Source organism: Phodopus roborovskii, unplaced genomic scaffold, assembly GCF_943737965.1.
Source record: "Phodopus roborovskii unplaced genomic scaffold, PHOROB, whole genome shotgun sequence".
Lineage (NCBI taxonomy): Eukaryota > Metazoa > Chordata > Mammalia > Rodentia > Cricetidae > Phodopus > Phodopus roborovskii.
This window is the reverse complement of record NW_026126410.1, coordinates 39,891,056-39,909,801: the sequence shown is the minus strand read 5'-3', so window position 1 is coordinate 39,909,801 and position 18,746 is coordinate 39,891,056. Positions and strand designations below refer to the sequence as shown.

The window sequence follows — 18,746 nt, the reverse complement described above, 5'->3', positions numbered from 1 at the left end:
TATACTCCGTTATCTCCAGTTCCAAGTTTACCATGTGCCAGATGTTGATAGCTAATGAAACTGAAGACCAGCTTGGCTAAAAACATTCTTGTTTCATGGTCTTAGAGCTAGCAGTCATTTTGTGATTCAGTCTTAGCAGAAATTTATCCTGATGACTAGTGCCATTATATGCAGTTTGTTATATTTCAGATCCATGTTTATGGTTTGAGGTTGTGAGTCTGATTGTTTTGAAATCTGTAGATTTTTTTTTTTTTTCCCTCCAAGACAAGATTTCTCTGTATTGCTTTGGAGCCTGTCCTGGAACTAGCTCTGTAGATCAAACTGGCCTTGAACTCAGAGATCCACCTGCCCGACTCCCAAGTGCTGGGATTAAAGGTGTGCACCACCACTGCCTGGCTTTTTTTTTTTTTTTTTTTTTTTTTTTTTTTTTTAGCCTCTCATTCTCATTTTTTCTTCTGTAAAAATAGTCATCATTTTATTTTTCGATTGCCTGTGTGTTATGTGTAGCCATTGTGTAAGCACACCTCATATGTCTGTGATATTTTTGATTTGTGTTAAGGTTATAGAGATCACAAATGCAGTCTTTTCCCTGAAATCACTTTCAGACTACTTTGGGAGATTAAAAAACAAAACCAAACATTAGCAGATTTGAGTTCTCAGAGTAGATGTATACTTTTGGGCAGGGGCACACTGTTTTGTAGTACAAGTGCCTAGAGATCTTAATGGAGAAGGTGATAGCTAAACTGTCTGTAATACTGAGAGAGGGCAAGCAGATTAAGAAATGGAAAGAGGGAAGCCCATTCCAGGCATATGCCAGGAAAGGGCACATGGGACTTGGTAAGCTTGGAACTGCAGGTAACTAAATGTAATTTAGAGGATGGGCTGTATGCAGAGGAGAGATGAGGGGCAACAGAAGCTGTGGCTGACAGGACTCTTGGATGAGCAGCAGCCAAGTGCAGAGTCTTGAACATCTTGTGTACACATCTATTCTGATGCAACAACTTACTCTAGAAAATATTGCTTATAATGGTGAAGGAAACCGGGAGGTATTTCTAACTTAGTTCCCTTTGTCTGTGAATCCTAAAAGCAGACTCATAGTTAACACATGTTTCACTGGTTTCCACTCAGTCCTCTTGCTGAGTAGGAGGGGTATAAGGCCACCAGAGACAGAATCACTAAGGCTTTTGAGGCTGCAAAGCTGTAGTGTTAATTGATTTTTTTTCTCATCTAGAACTCTGCCCTCTGATCTTGGGGAAAATGTACCTGTTAAGGTAGAAAATGAGCTACAATCCTGCCTTGCAGCCCAGGAAAGGGTCCCTCTTCTCTGTGTGCTATTGTTTTATCATTACTTCCCAGTACTTTAGCCATTGACTATGTATATTTATTTATAGATAAGATTAATAAAAGTAAAATTTAAAATTCTAACATTATACAACACTGTTCACATATCAGGAGTTCAGTAGCCACGTGTGGCCAGTGACTATTGGACAGTACAGAACTAGATGTTTCTATCAGCACGGAGAACATCTAATTGAATAGCATTGTTACTGAGTTTAAAAGGATGGATATTTTAAAATTGTTATACCAAATTTTGGGTGGGTTGTTTTGCTGAGTATAATAAATATGTTTACTTCTTTCTTGTGGGTATATTTGATTGTGTGAAAACACTTTACACAGGCTGCCTCCCTTCCCCTCTTTCTCCCCTCAGTGCAGGGATTCCAGGCACATGTCTCTGTATCCACGGGCAGGCTTTTACAATGGGAGTGCTATTTGGATTCTTGGAGGAATATCAGAATACACTGAGGACATGTGAACCATTTACAAACTGTTTTTCTTGCAGATATTTCTGCTGATTGTCTTCATGTGCATAACATTATTAATTGCCAGCCTCATCTGCCTTACTTTACCAGGTATGGATTTATCCCAGCATTCAGCTGTTCAGTGTTAAGATTCTTTTCTTAAAACAGGTTATATCTTACGGAGAGGAGATTTGTCATGAAATAGAAACTGGAAATAGTCCTAATGTTTGGTTCACAGGCTATTGATCCCTTAAGGGTATTTCATCCTGTTGTACTCTGTAGATCGTAGGTTCAGATATACTTATGGGTTTACTCCAGAGCATGGCACTACAGGCTCTCAGTTTTCATGGTAGATCTCACTATGAATTTTCAAGTCATATGTAAGATTTAAGACATTTTCCCAGTCAGTACGTAAAGGAATTTCAAATCTGGGATTCACAAATGTTGATCTTCTCTGGCGCTGACTTTGATAGAAATTTCAACCAAATAATATTTCTTCATCTAACAAGTAAGCTGCTCTGGTTGGATACAGTAGCTTGCTGTCCTCTCCAGAGATCAGCTTTCAGTGAAATGGAGTATACAATGCCAACCACAAATCAGAGTAGCTTGTCCTGTTGTTTGTGTCCAATCAGGATGTTCCAAATCATGCTGATAGTTGTTAACCACTAAATGGTGTATTGAGTAATTCTTGATTATAATACTAACTCAATTTATACATCAAATTTGTATTAAAATATGTCTCACAAGTTGTTATAAGGCTGGGAAAGAACAACTAAAGCCCTATACTGTTACTTAAACATTTCCCTTAATCTAATCCTACATGATACAGAAGTTTTAGTTCATTACAGAAGAGCTTTGCCACAGTGCACATTTGAGGCTAATGGAACCTTGTTTCTTCCCATAGGTTACCTCTTTTAGGCACAACTTAACTGATGGTTTGAAAGCTACCCCTGTCTTCTCAGAAGCAGGGAATGGAGGGGGAGAACAGAAGGAAGAGAGAGGAAATAGAAATTGGCTATTAAATGTAAAACTAATAAAAACATTTCAGGGACAAACCTTAGAGTGGACACTTACATAGATCACTAAACACTTTTGCAGGTTGTCAATGGTAATTTTGGTGTCTTCGGGTTAATATGAATGTTTACTTATTTCACAGATGTTTACTTATTTCACAGAACAAATATATTCATACTGTTTGTTTGTTTGTTTGTTTGTTGTGGGTTGACCCTCAGGGCTTATGAATGCATGATTGTGCTCTCAGTGCAGTGTTTGTCTTTAAAAGAGCTATTTCCATATTCAGACCATTTTGAGAGTTGATAAAAAAAAATCAGTGCTTATTATGGTTATAGCTTATAATGTTTGACTGTTGAGCTAGCTTAGTTTGACTAGGAGGTATTAAAAAGTTCATCAGCCAAAAACATGAGCTTTATCATGTAGACATGCATTCAGATATATCTTCTACTGTGTAACTGATGGTTTAGGCCTGTGGCTGAGCCTTCACATGTGTGTGTTGGATGAAGGGTTAACCATTGGAGAATAAATGAGATGATGGGTGGGAAACACTCAGCACACTGACCAGCTTTGGTATTCAGACAGCACCAGGAAGGCAGCCCATAATAGAACACTAGAGAGTTTAGTCATCTCTCAAGCCTTGTTGAGAATCAGTTATGTACGGAAAGTTAAACAATTCTATAACTGACATGCTTGAGCAGTTAACTGTGTGGCTGGACCACAGAGTTTATTCCCACCATTCTCCGCTGTGCTTGTGACTTACACTTTTGAGATCCCTAGCACTCGGGAAGCTTGCTTTTGAGTTTGAAGCCACCTCCGACTATAGTGACTATCTGTCTCAAACAAAGACAAAGAACAAAACTAACAACCTTCAGGAAGCTCTCATATCTATGTCTTGTTCTGTATCGGTGTTGACTTTTTAAAAGGAAGTTTATGCAGTTTTCCTCGATACTGTGTTTTGAAATGTTATTGTACCTACTCCTTTGTTTTAAAAAGCTAAGTTCTCTGTGCAAATACATGGATTATTTGGAAGAAAATTAGCCTAAATTGTTTGCAAGATTCCCAGATAAAGTGTTGACAACACAAATAATAGATAAATTCTACCTTTTTCCTATTAGCATAACTTTAGTTGGCAGTAAAAATAATGAAAGCATCAGTGCTCATAACTTCCCAGGGTTGGAGAAATTAGTAACTGGCATGGCACATCAGGGCACACATTCTGGGAGAATCAGCTCATTGATTGTGTTTGGGGTATTTCAAAATCAAGTAATTCTGTTTTCTAGAGAATTGTTTTTGTTTATTCTGATGTGAAAATATTTATAAAATGTCAAGATTGTAGTTCTCTTTATCTAGCCACATGTCTCATTTGTCAGCTTTTCTATTTTCAGTATTTGCTGGCCGTTGGTTAATGTCATTTTGGACGGGGACTGCCAAAATCCATGAGCTGTATACTGCTGCTTGTGGTCTTTATGTATGTTGGCTAACCATAAGGGCGGTGACGGTGCTGGTAGCCTGGATGCCTCAGGGACGCAGAGTGATTTTCCAGAAGGTTAAAGAGTGGTCCCTCATGGTAGGTTTCTGTAATAAGATATACTGATGCTATCTGATAGTAGTAAATATAGCTGTTTCCCATTTATCTTCTCAGGTCACTTGTTTTCAGAAGAGTTTATCTTTTTTAATCAGAATGGATATTCCTTTAAGATAGTAACATTCTATTTCACTTGAAAACCACAGTTTTGTACCTAGATGCACTTGAGTTAACAGAACAATGTGCTGCTAAGTGATCTCATAAAATCATTAACAGTTACAGAAAATGCTTTTGGAGATGCGAATGCACAAGTAATGGAAGTCATTCACAAAACCCTGATTTCACACAGAGTCGAAGACACTTAGATCCCCATCTGAGTGTGGGATCAACACCTGTACACACTGTTGCCTGGCCTGTAAATATGGAGGGTGCCTCTTTGCCTAGTAATTTGGATCATCAGTTCTGATTTCTGTATCTGAGTTTATAGTTTGCTTTCTCTTAGAGTCTATACATTCATATTTATGCTGAAACCCTTTTTAATGTCTTATAATTTTCGTTACTATTTGCACATACTGTTTGGCACCACATGTTAACTCAGTAATACCTGTGTATATGAGGTCTGTTGTAATCAGACTAGCGTATCTCACTTTTCCATCATTGTACAATCACTGTGTTGATAAAATTAATGTATGTAGTAAGAGATGTATTGTAGATGACGAGTGGAGGGAGTTGATTTTCTACTTAGTCCTTAAGGTAATGAGCAACTTAACAATATTTAATACAGAGACTAGCTAATTTTAGTTTTATGTGGTAGTCTATCATATCTTCACAAATGCCATGTAAAAAGGTAGTATGTATTCTACCAATATCCTGTTTGGTAATATATTAGAATAGTTGTATCCACTGAAGCCACCTTATAAAGAGGTCACCAGAACCCAAGGCCACTTTAAGACAGATCTCATTGCAAGTATTTTATAGTTCCTTTTACTTTTATCAGTTTTTTCTTATTTTGTTACTTAATCCAAATTCTAAAACTGCATTGTGAATACACCAGCTGTAATCGCTAATGTATTAACCAGATAGGCATCATTTCTTCGTCAGTCTGATTATCTCGACACATTACTTGAACTAATGTTAGGGTGAACTACCACTTCACCCGACGGCTCTCAGATCTACTTATGAGTTAGGTAGCTGTTGGATCAGTGTTTTGGCAAATCAGAAGGTTTTTCAGGCAAACAAGTCAAGTACTGAAAAGGATATTTTGAGGAAAACATCGCAGTTAACTTGTTAATTGTATATAATAGTAAATCAATAATTTTGGGGGGAAAATCTGTTTTATAGCAACAGTCCATAGTAGAAATAGCTAGACCTCTACATTCATGCATTTCAACATGCATGATGGGTTTGGGGATGACTAGACTGATAAAACTCTTACCTAACCAGCTGGAGGTTCAGTCCTCAGGACACACATACCATGCGGGTTGTGGTGATGTGTTCTTATAATCAGTGATGAGGAGGCCCAAGCAGGAGAGTACCCTAGTCTCATTGATGAGTTCTGTGCCAGAGAGACACTTTCTCAAAGGAGGCCGATGACATTTGAGATTGTCCTCTGGCTTCCATTTGCATATGTCCATGTATGCATTAAAAAAGAAACTCCACTGAAATATCTAACATAAAAACATATGTATATGTTGTTTAAAATAATATGGTTTCCCAGTTGGGCATCAGGCCAAAGAGAAACAGCCTGACAGTGGACTAGAGTTTGTCGGGACAGAATTTCTGTAGTGACTAGGTATCCCATTTCCTACCAGATAATGAAGACTCTGATTGTTGCTGTGCTGCTGGCTGGGGTGGTCCCGCTGCTCCTGGGCCTCCTGTTTGAGCTGGTGATTGTTGCTCCTCTGAGGGTCCCTCTTGATCAGACTCCCCTCTTCTACCCTTGGCAGGTACGTGTGTCTTATCTTCATGAATGCTGCTAATGTTTTGGAATCAGAAAAAAAAAAGTTTGATTATTTTAGTTCACTTTATGCAGTTGGTTTAGGAAGATTGTTTTTCTATTCTAGGAACCCTTGTAAAATTGCTGAAAGAATGCCCTTTGCTCTTGCTTTTAAAATGTAAAGACCACATAGATCCCTTCCTCAGAGTACTTTATGGATTGAAATGTTGCTCTTCACCGAGCTTGCTGTCCAGGACTCACATGGAAGACCTGATCCACATATATGCCATGGGATGCACTTGTTCCCTGTCTCCCTAAAATAATGAAATTAAGAAAAAAATATGAGGGGGTATTTCATGCTGTGGTGAGGATTACGGCTCTGAGCAGGGACTAGTGCTTGTAGGGTCTGATATACATTGTTTAAAATGCCTCAGTGGGATGGGAGGGGCAGGGTAGTTACTGGCTAGCTGAAGGAGAGAGGGTGGAGGCAGGCACCATGGGGACCTGATTTCAGTGGTGCTGGGAATGGAAAACAGTCCATGTCTGTCTAGTACAGTTCAGGAAAACCACAAACATCTGAGCTTGTGAGCCTTTGAAATAATTTATTAGGGCCAAAATGTCTTATTACAACATAAGTTAGCTCAGTTCATAACCAATAATACAGGACAAACAAAACATAGTTGATAAAATAATAGCATTTGTTTTATTTGCTTACTGGAGTCTCATTAATGTCCAGACTTTCCTATATTTTCTCGAGAAAATAATGTAGGTTTCTAAAAGATGAGTTTTTACATCTTAATCTCCTGACCCTTGTTTTTTGAGAGTTTTGTACAGTATATTTTGATCATGCTCATTCCTTCCCTCCACTCTTCCCAGATTCACTCTCCCTTCCCTAACTGGCTCCCAAATTTGTTCCTTCGGGGAGATGGATTTTTAATCCATCAAATATGTATTGCCCATATATTCGTAGGTGTGTGGCCTTTACCCACCAGCATAGAATTACCTTGCCCCTTCCCCCCCAACCTTTTAATTTGTTTATGTTTTTTCGAGACAGGGTTTCTCTGTACCTCTGAAGCCTGTCCTGGAACTCACACTGTAGACCAGACTAGCCTTGAACTTGCAGATATCTACCTGTCTCGGCCTCCCTCCCAGTCAGCATAGAACTCTCTCTCCTGGAAGCTATAAGCTGTCAGTTGTTTAACTAAGTGGTGCCAATCCTGTGCTGCTTGTGTTCTGAAACTGAACAGCATTGTGTAGGCTTCATCAAAGGCAGGGAAGACATGCTTGCTAAGTGTTCTTGGTTTCCTCCAACCATAGGACTGGGCACTGGGAGTGCTGCATGCCAAAATTATTGCAGCCATAACTCTGATGGGTCCTCAGTGGTGGTTAAAAACTGTCATCGAACAGGTAAGTAGCCAGTTTCAGAGAAAGATGTGTTGTGGTTGTGTTTAGCTAATAGAATTTTAATGTTTCTGCTTTTCTGAACTCTATTTCCATCAATGTGCACATGCAATTTTTTTCTTTTTTTAAAGTGTGTATGTATATGAGTGTGCACACTCACACATGTGTGCATGCTTTTACCCACTTTACCAACTTGCTGGTCTTTTTTTGTTTTAAAGAGGAAGTAGTTTTTCTCGTTATGACTGTTAAAATAATTTATGCCTTGAGAATGAGTAATTATTAAAAAGGTGACTTTGCATTCTAGCTGATACAATGCTTTTAAATAAAGACTAACAAAATTTTAGATCACTGATAAGCCAAAGAAAAGGGATTTTGGAACTGCAGGCAGCATATTGGGAGAAGAGGAAAAACTGATACATAAAGGAGCAGTTAATAGCCCATGGTGATGGCTGCCTTCCTGCATTTACAGCACTTGAGATGTGAAAGACAGGAGGATCATGTGTTCAAGATCATCCTCAGTTACGTAGCAAGTTCAGGGACAGCCATAGCCACACGAAACCCTGTTTCAAAAAGCATGCATAATGAGGTTTATGAATGTTGTCTCCTGTAGTCCTTTGTCTCTAGCTGACATCTGCCCTTCTTAGTAGGGTTAGGGCCAGGAAGTAGCACATCAGAAGGCCAGGATGTATGTGCCTGTGGCAGCATATCCCTTCACATAGAAGTAAGAGCCTGTCATTGTCGTGTTTCCCAGTTGAAACTCTGACCTCTGCAAAGATGGTTTCATTTGTACCTGTTGTTGTTTGTGGGTCCCTTTGTGTGTTGCTTTTTAGAGGGGGGGTTGTGGGCAAGGGGGCACAAGATGGGAAACAGTAATGAAGGCTGACTGAGAAACCCTGGGGTGCCTGCTCCTTGGTGATGGTACATGTGGGTAGCTTTGATGGGAGGTAGACCTATGGTGTCTTTATTAATCCTGCTTGTTCTTCAGATCTCAGAGTAAGGGTTTGAGTTAGTTCACATCTTGGCTTCTAAGAAGCTGTGAAGCCAAGAGAAGAAAATAAAAGACAGTTCTGTCTTAGTCCTCTGTCTACAACAGTGTTTCCCATTTTCAAGGTTTCCCACTTTCATCCATTTTTTTTCCCCCCTGCAGCACTATAGTAGCATTTTTCTAAGATAATTTGGGTTTCCTGGGTACCACAGCATTCATGTGAAGGTCCCAGGACAAGTTGGGCAAGTCAGTTCTCTCCTGCTGTCATGTGCTTCTGGAGATCAAACTCAGGCTTTTGACTTGATGGCAATCACCTTCATCCTCTGGACTTTTCAGTGTCCCGCACCCTAACCATTACTTGTCTCTGTTTCAGGTTTACGCAAATGGCATTCGGAATATCGACCTGCATTACATCATTCGTAAGCTGGCAGCTCCGGTGATCTCCGTGCTCTTACTTTCCCTGTGTGTACCGTACGTCATAGCCTCCGGTGTGGTCCCTTTACTAGGTGGGTGATGCTCTTATTAGAACACTAAAAATACAGATGTTAAACAAGCTAGTTTGTTGCCATTTTGGCTGTTTGGAATAGCCTACTAGCTTTTTTATATTATATTTTTTGAGATATATTACAGTTTGCCCATTAATATGTAGACTTAAGAATTATTTGAAGCTGGGCTGTTGTGGCACACGCCTTTAATCCCAGCACTTGGGAGGCAGAGGCAGGAGGATCTCTGTAATGTTGAGTCTAGTCTGGTCTACAGAGTCAGCTCCAGGACAGCAAGAGCTACATAGTGAGACCCTGTCTTGAAACACACACACACACACACACACACACACACACACATAATATTACTATTTGATTTCCACACCTAAAATTTTTCATATATGGGTAACAAATTTCATTTTGAAGACACAGGATGGGTAATTAATAATCCAAGCCCTTGGGAGACCAAAAAGCTTGAAGATCTTAAGTGTGAGACCAGTTTGCACTGTACATCAAGATCCCGTCTCAATAAAAAAGGGCAAAGTAAATTTTATTATATCTCTTGGGAAGCTCTTAATAAAAGGGTTAACAGTAGTAAATGAATAATAAAGCACTTATTGGCCCTGTCTTGGTACTTTATATAGTTTCTGTTACTATTTTTAAGGGTGTATGTGCATGCATGTGTGAACCAGAGAGCAACTTTGGATATTGTTACTTAGGTAACAAGGAACCATCCACCTTATTTTGAAACAGGGTCTTTCATTGGTGTGAAGCTCACTTATTTGGCAAGGTTGGCTAACCATTGAACCCCCAAGGATCTGTCAGTTTCTGCCTCTGCAGCAATGTTATTACATGTCTGAGCATCATGCCAAAATTTCCCATGGGGGTTCAGGGGTTAGACCCAGGTCCTGCATTGTCTAGCCCGTCTCCCCATCCCATCTCTTGTTCTTAGAAGACCTCGTGAGGGCTTTATCAACTCTGTTTAGAGGTGAGGACACTAAAGTCCGTAGAAATTGAGCATCTTCCCCAATTACAGATTTCAAGGAGAGCAGGAGAGAGAGATTCGAGCTGTGCTGGGCTCCATCGGGCTCCATCGTGCATGTTTTTTTCGCAACAGTAACAAGTGATGTCTAGGGTAAAGCAGTTGTGAGACTTCTTTAGAATATTCCTCTGGTTTTATAAAAATGAATACATGTTTGATTATATACTGTTTGTGATTGTGGGAAGGCGGGGTCTCAGGTAGTCCAGGCTGCCTTTGAAGTTGCTGTGTAGGTGAGGACCTGAGATTTCTGATCTTCTGCTTCTGTCTCCCTGCTGCTGGGATTATATGTGTGTTCCCTATGCCTGGATTTATGTAGTACTGCTGGGTATCTAACCCAGCGGGACAACTACTGTGCCAATTGACATCTCTAGTCAGATCTTCCATCTTACAGGCATGGTTCTTGTTTGTTTCAGTGCTAGGAATTGAACTTAAGGACTCACTCAAGTACTCTACCAATGAGCTCTATTCCCTGCTCTATGTAAGCACAGTTTTTCAGTTTTTAAATGGTACTACAGCTGAAACACATAAATGACACCTTTAACTGCTTATGGAGACCAGGATGTTTGCATTTGGTAAAACTTGTGCAGCACCTACCTGCACTCAAGTTATTTCACAGAAGAGAAGCAGATGTTAGTGTGTGGCTCACCGCCTGTGTGTAGTCCTTAAGTCTATCAGCACATTTGTGAAGCCTCTCTCCTACATTCAGACCCCCTTCCTAGGAAAGGCTGGACCTCATCCTAGTCCACAGGCCCATAGCCCATTTTCTTTTGCTTTAATAAAATTGTCTTTGAAAAAAAAAATATAAAATAAAATTGTCTTTGTTTGGTTTGCCAGGTGTTACTGCGGAAATGCAGAACTTAGTTCACCGGCGGATTTACCCGTTTTTACTGATGGTCGTTGTGTTGATGGGGATCCTGTCTTTCCAGGTTCGCCAGTTTAAGCGCCTTTATGAGCACATTAAAAATGACAAGTAAGTCTAGAATTCTTTTCATCTAGCCACTCTTAAGGTGGTGTCATTTTGTGGGTTTTGTGCTCAATATGACAAATCACATGAGAAAAATGAAATGGACGTACTTTGTCACATTAGCAGGGGCTTCCTAACAGATTGAGTACATGGACTGTTTATGACTGGAGATGAGGGCACCCTGGGAAGGACAGAACTGGGGAACTTGCAGGGCTTCAGAGAAGTCTGAGTCCTATGCTCTCATGTGTCACAAAGAAAGCAAGTTTATCCCTCCTGTGCCTGTTTGCCCAGGAGCCATCACTGCAGTATTAACAGCACCGCCCTTGATTCCTGCGTGCCCTGTCTGAGACATATCCCATAGCCACCTTCCTTGTTCTGAGCATACTTAGGAGGAATGTTTCCAAAAAGGAAATTTAAATTGTTCATGGCTTCTCTAAAGAATGTAAGTACAAGCAGTCAGAGTTTAAAGGACCCCTGCAGGGTCCAAGAGGAGGGTTCTCAGTGTGGCCAGTTCTCACTCACTCGCGGCGTGTAGAGGAGCACCCCTCCACCACCACTCCCTCTCCCTTTTTCATTCTGGAGGACCCCCCCCCCCTACACTCTTCAGTGTTCTCCAGCTGTCTCTGGACCCACCTGTCTCTTAGGTTTTTATTTTTTAGTTAGTGTCATTGTTGTTTCTCTCCCCTGCCCCCTGAGTCACCCTTCTCTCCCTTCTGTAACCACCTTTCTGCTTTCACGCTACAGAGAGGAAAAGAGGCTTGGGTTCCTAGTTCCCACTCTTTATTTCTAGTCCATGGCCTAGTGCACTCTGTAGCACGTGTTGTTTGTATGTGCGTGTACCGTTTGTCATAGCTTTGTCTGTGTGTAGGAGGTACAGCAAGAGGGGCGTGGACTTAGGGTACAGGAGGGAGATGGAAAGAGTGAAATATGAGTTCATCAGGATGGCTTCTGTCATTGAATTGGGTCTGGGGCGAATTACCATCACTTAGTCTGTATATATTTGTATTTCTTTGCTTTTTCACTGCCACGGCACTGCCCACATTTGTAACATATCCTGATGCATGTGATGATGTGTGTTGGGTTAGGCTACTTGTATTCTCTCAGATAGCACCATCATTTACGATATTTCTCGAATCTTCCATTTCAAACATCACTGCTTTGTTGGGGAGCAGTGGAGGAAGAAATGGTTACCTTCAAGAAAAGAGCTATGCATGAAAAGAGGAACTAAGATATTGAGGTCATGGATACAGAGTCATTAAGACTTGCGGGCCCTATAAGCAGTGATGTAGGCAGAAGCTGGGCCATGTCTTAAGGACCGTGTGCATTGACAGAGAAGTGATGGGTGGAATGAGTAGAAGGTGAACATGAGAATCCAGACCTAACTGCATTGAGCCTCTCACCATGCACTTTTCTATCCTCAAAATTACCATTCTTGTGTCACCAAGAAGCAAGCTGGGGTCCCAGCCCTCTGTTCCTGAAAGATCATTGCATGCAGGCCCCACTTTTCAGTCTCAGCCCGCACATGTATGGCTTTTGTGGCCCATCTCAGGGGTGCCTCCACATACCTGTGCCCAGCTCTGACAGCTTGCTGCCATCACCTGCCATCTTCCAGGACATCTGCTTACTCAACCCTCTTTGCAGGTCCTCCTCTTCCCTGCTGGGGGTGGCATGGGGGAGTGTAGGTCTCCTTATGGGGTTCTGCAGCCTCACTGCTATAGTCCACCCTGTTTGTCACTGCCTTTTCCCTCTTCTCAGCATGCAGGTGAGCAGCATTCTTTGTGCATTCAAATGAATCAGTCTCACCAGCTGCCTTTGACCTTGCTGAAACCTGCCCTTCAATACTCTTTTGCTCTAGAGTTTTTCAAGTCCTGGTGCTTTCATTTCTCAGCCCTTTCCCATCACATTTGTAGTCTGCTTCCTAATATCTGAACACCAAGGTGGTTTGTATAGTGTGAACCCTAACAAATTGAAAAAAGAAAATGCCCCTCATCTGATGGGAGATGTCATTCTGTATATGTTTCTCATACTGGTTAATAAATAAAGCACTGTTGGCCAATAGGAAAGGAAGATAGGAGGGACTAGGAGATAAGGAGGAAATAGGAAGTAGTAAGGAGGAGTCAAGATGGAGAGTCTGGAGAGAGCTGGACGCCAGCCGCCTCCCCGGTAAGAGAAGGCCATGTGAAAATACATAGATCAACAAAAATGGGTTAATAATTAAGACAGAGCTAGCCAATAAAAAACTAGTACCTGGTCAACAGTATAATATCAAATACAGAGTCTCTGTGTATTATTTGGGGCTGGCGCGGCAGCAGGACAAGACCAGGCGGCGACAGGCGAAAAAACCATACACCTTACACTCATCTGTTTGCTGTGCCCACTCTGGAGCCATTGTCTGCAGTTCTGAGACCCTCTGACAACCACCACACATCACATGCAGTCTCCACGGCTCTGGCACTGTCTTTCCCACAAACCCTACCTTGCATATAAGACCTTGCTCCACCATGCTCCTCTCGGTCCTACCTTTTGAAGGGATGCTAGTAAGTGGATCTGAACACATTTACCAAGGCTTCCCTGACTGCTCCCTGGAAGAACAGTGTATGTGTGAGTCATACAGGAAAGTAACCTCCCTGTTTCTGTACTCTAGGTACCTTGTGGGGCAGCGCCTGGTGAACTATGAGCGCAAATCTGGCAAGCAAGGCCCGTCCACGCCACCTCCACAGTCGTCCCAAGAATAAAGTGCTTGTCTCAGCTCCTTGACCTTCTCCTTGCCTTTCCGTGTCCTTCTTTGTGGACTCTCACTTTGGAGATTCTCCCGTGATCTCCCAGCGCTGTTTTTAAGTTAAACGTACTTGACTTGTGTCCTCAGCGTTCAGAGGGCAGCGCGTCCGGCACTCTGCTGCTCCCTGCATCTGCCGACATCACTGCTGTCTGAGATCTGTACATGTGTAAATAGGAGTTCCTTGATGCCCTAAAACCTTGGATTAAACAGAATGTGCATTGTACATCTTTAACAAATGTATATTAATTTATTAAATCTAGTTGTCACTTTATTTTGGACCTGCTGTGATCTCGACAGGACATGTGCCACAGAGCAGTAGTGCATAGGCAAGACTTTGAGTGACAGCTTGTGGAGCACAGTTCATGGTGTTGCCAGCAATTCTCACCAGATAACTAACTGCGTCCTGCTCTTGGCTGGTCAGTCCTTACCAGGAGCCAAACAAGCAGTGGACAGAGTGCCTCACAAACAGTCGTGTTTGCAAGTTATTCCGTGTAACACCAAAGCTGTTGTACATTTTCTACTGCCCGATTGTCTTCATGTGTCCATGTTTGTAATATTGTATAGTATGTTGTGCTAGATGAGGAAATTATTTTTAATTTTGATAATTTAATATTCCTAATGGTCAGCATTGGAAGTTGGGGTTTTGTGCTTGTTAGGAGCATGTCTATACTTAGAAAGATACACTAGCAGTGAAGGTTTTCACTAGCCTCCTTCCTTTTCATACAGCTCTTTGTTCTGTCAGCAGTGGCCAAAAGTGTCATGCCAGCTGAGAAATCTTAGGGGATAACATCAAATAATACAAATTGTGACAGGTCGGAGGCTAGTGTCAGGCTGTGGTGTGGGGTCAGTGCACTGCAGCTGAGGCTCAGAGACTACAGCAGGAAACCACACAGATAAAACTCAGTTTCTTTTGTTGAAAGGAAGCAGACTGAGCTGGTCTTCTACCATAGGAAGGAGTTGCATTGCAGAGGTGCTGTGAGGTCTTAGAGAACTGAACACTCAAGCCTAGTTTCTTAGCCAAAGCTTCACATTTGAAGTTTCAAAGAATAGGATGGTTTGTCCATCATCCAAGTGTTTAATGGTAAAGGTGTATTGTAAGGGTAGTGTTAGAAGCGTTCCTAGACTATAAAAGAATTCCGCAGAGTATTAAAACCCATAGGTGAAAAGGTGTGAATTTTTGTGCCCCCCCCAGTACAAAAGCCAAACATAAGCTACCAAAATTAAGAGCAATGTGTTCTGCTTTTGTTTATTTTTTTATTCACTAAGTGATAAGCAAATACTTTGTTTTAAAACAACAGTATATTTAAAACAAAAGCAGTGCTTGCCATGGGATCCAGTGTTAACACTGTCTGTCACTTTGTAGCAGTTCTTTCTCTCTGTGCAAAGTTCTGTCCTTGTCACAAACCCACCTTCACTCACAGACATAGTCCTGTTATAGAGAATTAGCATTTTAAGATGCGGTGCCACCTGTCATGGATATGTCTGTAAAAACCTAATCTTTGGGGGAGAAAGATGTCAGTGAATTGGGTATAACATTATTTACATTTCATTTTTAAAGAATTTATGGACCTACCACAAAAAGTTAAAAAGTATTAATCCTCTGAAATTTTAAATGAACCTTGTTTTGTTGAAAAACAAACACAAACAGTTCAGGTTACCAAAAATTGCCCACTCCCCTTTTATTTTTAAGAGACTCTGTGCTCTTACTGAGGAATCCCTCCAGGGTTTTTAGTTGTGTCTTTCAGTGAGATACATCCTCATAAGATTTTATTGTGCCTAACAATTGCTAGGGTGGCATACAAGTTTTATTCATCAATATCCTAACCGTGTTCCTGTCTGCTGCCTGTTTTTACAGGGATCTTAAAGAGTTCTGCATCATTTTGAATTGGGCTAATCCAGTCAGTTTTCAAGATAGTTTACTAGGAAAGACCTCTGTGCTTTATTACTTGTAATTTGAAGACAAATCACCATTTAGGATTAGTTTTACATGACAAGTTATCAGATGGTCAGTTTGAAATGTGTAGTTGTTCATTATTAATGAATTATGGATTGATTTTTAAACTACAAAGTGCTAATAGTTTAGATGAAAACTGAAGAAAACGCCAATGTAAAATTTGTGTGTAGCTAGCCTTAAATTTATGTGTTTATAGTTGTGGTCCCCTCACCCTCCACTCCCATGCTCTGGGGGAAAGAAGGAGATAGAACATTTCTATTACAGATGTGAACAAGTGATTTTTATTTCAATATTTGGTTTAATTATTATTCCTGTGAAATCTTAGATTGTCCCCTCACACAAATAGCAGAGTAACTCCTCTGATGATAATTTGCCTACTGGGTGTGTCATCTGTGTTACAGATGCTCCATTAAAGTACATTCTTAAATTTAGGTTGTACTGATGAATTTTTAAGACGAACATAAAAGATGCATTTGGACATTTCTACACTGCTGTGTTGCAGACACAGGAGCTGGTGACCTTATACAAGAACTCTGGCATTTGTCACGGTGCTACAAAGTAGCTCCTTCCTTTCCTTTCCATGATGGGTACTCTCCAGCTAGTTACTGTGATGCCTCACTTTTACATGTGAAGTTCAAAGTTCTTGTTCAAATCAATCCTAGAAGTTGAGTCGTATAGAGGAAAAGATGAAAGCAGAGTTACCACTGAAGTGTTACTGAAGACCTCATTTATGGTTTCTAAGCTCTTTGCTCAAGCTGCCCTGTCAGTCAGATGTTTGTTTTCAGCGTTGTCTATGCTGTGTCAAATCTTTAAACAGCTGTCATGAGTAAGGGCTTCTTTCAGATACTCTTCAACAGTAGCTCTGGCATTAGAGATAGACAGTGTACATGGATATGTGTGTTTCCATTCCTGTCTGTCTGTATGAGTGCCTCATTTTATAATCATGGCAGTCCTGTTGTACCTTAGGTGGACATGAATGACTAAGGCCTCGGAGTGTCTGCTATAGGAGTGAAATAGAACACTTAGTGATGTGGGATGCTAGTTTTCTATTACCATAAACACCTATACCCAGGTCAATTCTATGTATATATATATATATATTCAAAAATGCTCCCTTTTTTATGTGGTCATTTGTTGCCTTCTGAGTTAAGAGAACAGAATTGAATAAAATGAATGTTAGTTGTAGCCTCTTTTTATTTTTGGTTATGTGTTTTTACTTTGACATAAGATTGCTTTTAATTTGCAAAGGTATGATGTAGTTAGGTACTGTGGGTATATGTATAACCTAGCTATGGTTTGCCTTGGCAACAGAAAGATCACACCTCAAAAGGAACTAATAACAATTCAGAAATACCTAGATGTTCATAATTGTAAGAAGATGTTAAGACAGCATAGTCCCCCACCTTCTTACTTTGACTGGGTGGCAGGTGTCGCTGCAAATGACACTTTTGTCCCTGCTCCTGCACTTGAGGGAAAACTTTCTACTGGAATTAGGGAAGCCTCTCAGTTTGTACCACAGACTGAAGCTGCCCACTTCCTTCATCTTCACGTCATGAGCCTTCTCTTGGAGATGGAGACTGATAAGGGCATGTCATAAACCATTTTATTGTCATTGCTTGTATATCCGACAAGAGAAGGGTTACATGAGCTCTGACTGTCCTAGAACTTGCTCTGTAGACCAGGCAGGTCATGAACTCTGCCTCTGCCTCCTGAGTGCTGAGACTAAAGGTATGCACCGCCACCACCCCACTAATTTTTCTAAGTTCAATATTCTCAAAAGCATTCAACATTTTTCTTATCTCCACTATTTAAATACATTGCCACTTAATGTGGGAGTGGTGAGAAAATGCCCTTTGAATCACAGGCATCTTTTAATCTGTGAAGTCTTCATCAAAGTAAATCAATATTCAAACAATTTGCCATTAGTCCTCCCTGTCCACCCATTGCAAAGACAGTGATTAGGACACTTAGTTTGTCAAGGGACAGACGAATTAGTCTCTATGAAAGATGTCTGCCTTCAAGGACCACAGTCAGCAGTGACCAGAAGATGGGAAGGGAGGGATAAGTCAGGCACCTGGGCTGGCACATAGGGCTTCCAGGGAGACTGCTGGGATCCAGCTGCTTATCTGCCTGGCAGGGGATCAATAGCTCCTCACACATACACGCCTGGTTCCCCCATCACCCTCCTGCTGCCTGTGGCTACTTGGCACTTGCCTCATTTAAAACCATAGGTAAACCGGCACCAAGACTCCGTCAGGTCCCTTTTCATCAGTTCACATTGTTTAGCCATTTATGAACTTTTTTTCCTTTGCCTAAGTCTGCTTGCCATTTATTGGTTGTTTAGGACACCTTTGGAGGAGGAGCAGCTTGCTCAGGAACCACAAGCTTGTTCTTTACTTAGGAAGCCAGTTCCTTGCAGCTGTCTGTGGGTCTGGTAAAGCAGACACTCTCATATGAAGACAGTGGATTCCTCACAAAGACTATAGGTGCTGAAAAACTAAGAATCGGATGGCTGTTGCCGACTGAAAAGCTAACCAATTAATACCAAAGATGAGGACTAATAAAAGGAAAAACGATCAGCCCTAACTAAATAAAGCCTTATGATGGAAAACTTTTTTTTTGAAGGTCAATAGTGGGCTAGGGCACACTTTTTTTAAAGATTCAATTTACTTAAGGAGGGAAAAATGTTAGATTGTCAAAATTTAAATCTCCGAGAGATTTCTCTAAGAATAAAAAGAATAAGCTAGGGGGTGGTGCACACCTTTAATTCCCACACTTGGGACTCAGAGGCAGGAGGATCTTTGTGAGTTCAAGGCCAGCCTGGTCTACAGAGTTGAGTTCCAGGAAAGCCAGGGATACACACAG

The 18,746-nt window shown here is 41.1% G+C and overlaps 1 protein-coding gene across 2 annotated transcripts in view; it reads left to right on the top strand.

The window, feature by feature from the left end:
• Marchf6 (membrane associated ring-CH-type finger 6) overlaps nucleotides 1–17,066 on the top strand; it is a 61,037-nt gene extending 43,971 nt beyond the window's left edge. The window contains exons 20-26 of one of the 2 annotated variants that reach the window (XM_051182611.1): nucleotides 1,841–1,910; nucleotides 4,184–4,380; nucleotides 6,150–6,284; nucleotides 7,592–7,681; nucleotides 9,034–9,166; nucleotides 11,019–11,154; nucleotides 13,793–17,066. In XM_051182611.1, coding sequence (XP_051038568.1) covers nucleotides 1,841–1,910; nucleotides 4,184–4,380; nucleotides 6,150–6,284; nucleotides 7,592–7,681; nucleotides 9,034–9,166; nucleotides 11,019–11,154; nucleotides 13,793–13,883 — 852 coding nt within the window. In that variant the 3' untranslated portion in view covers nucleotides 13,884–17,066. The remainder of the gene's footprint in view (nucleotides 1–1,840; nucleotides 1,911–4,183; nucleotides 4,381–6,149; nucleotides 6,285–7,591; nucleotides 7,682–9,033; nucleotides 9,167–11,018; nucleotides 11,155–13,792) is intronic. The other variant, XM_051182612.1, reaches the window with a different exon arrangement.
• The last annotated feature ends 1,680 nt before the right edge of the window (nucleotides 17,067–18,746 follow it).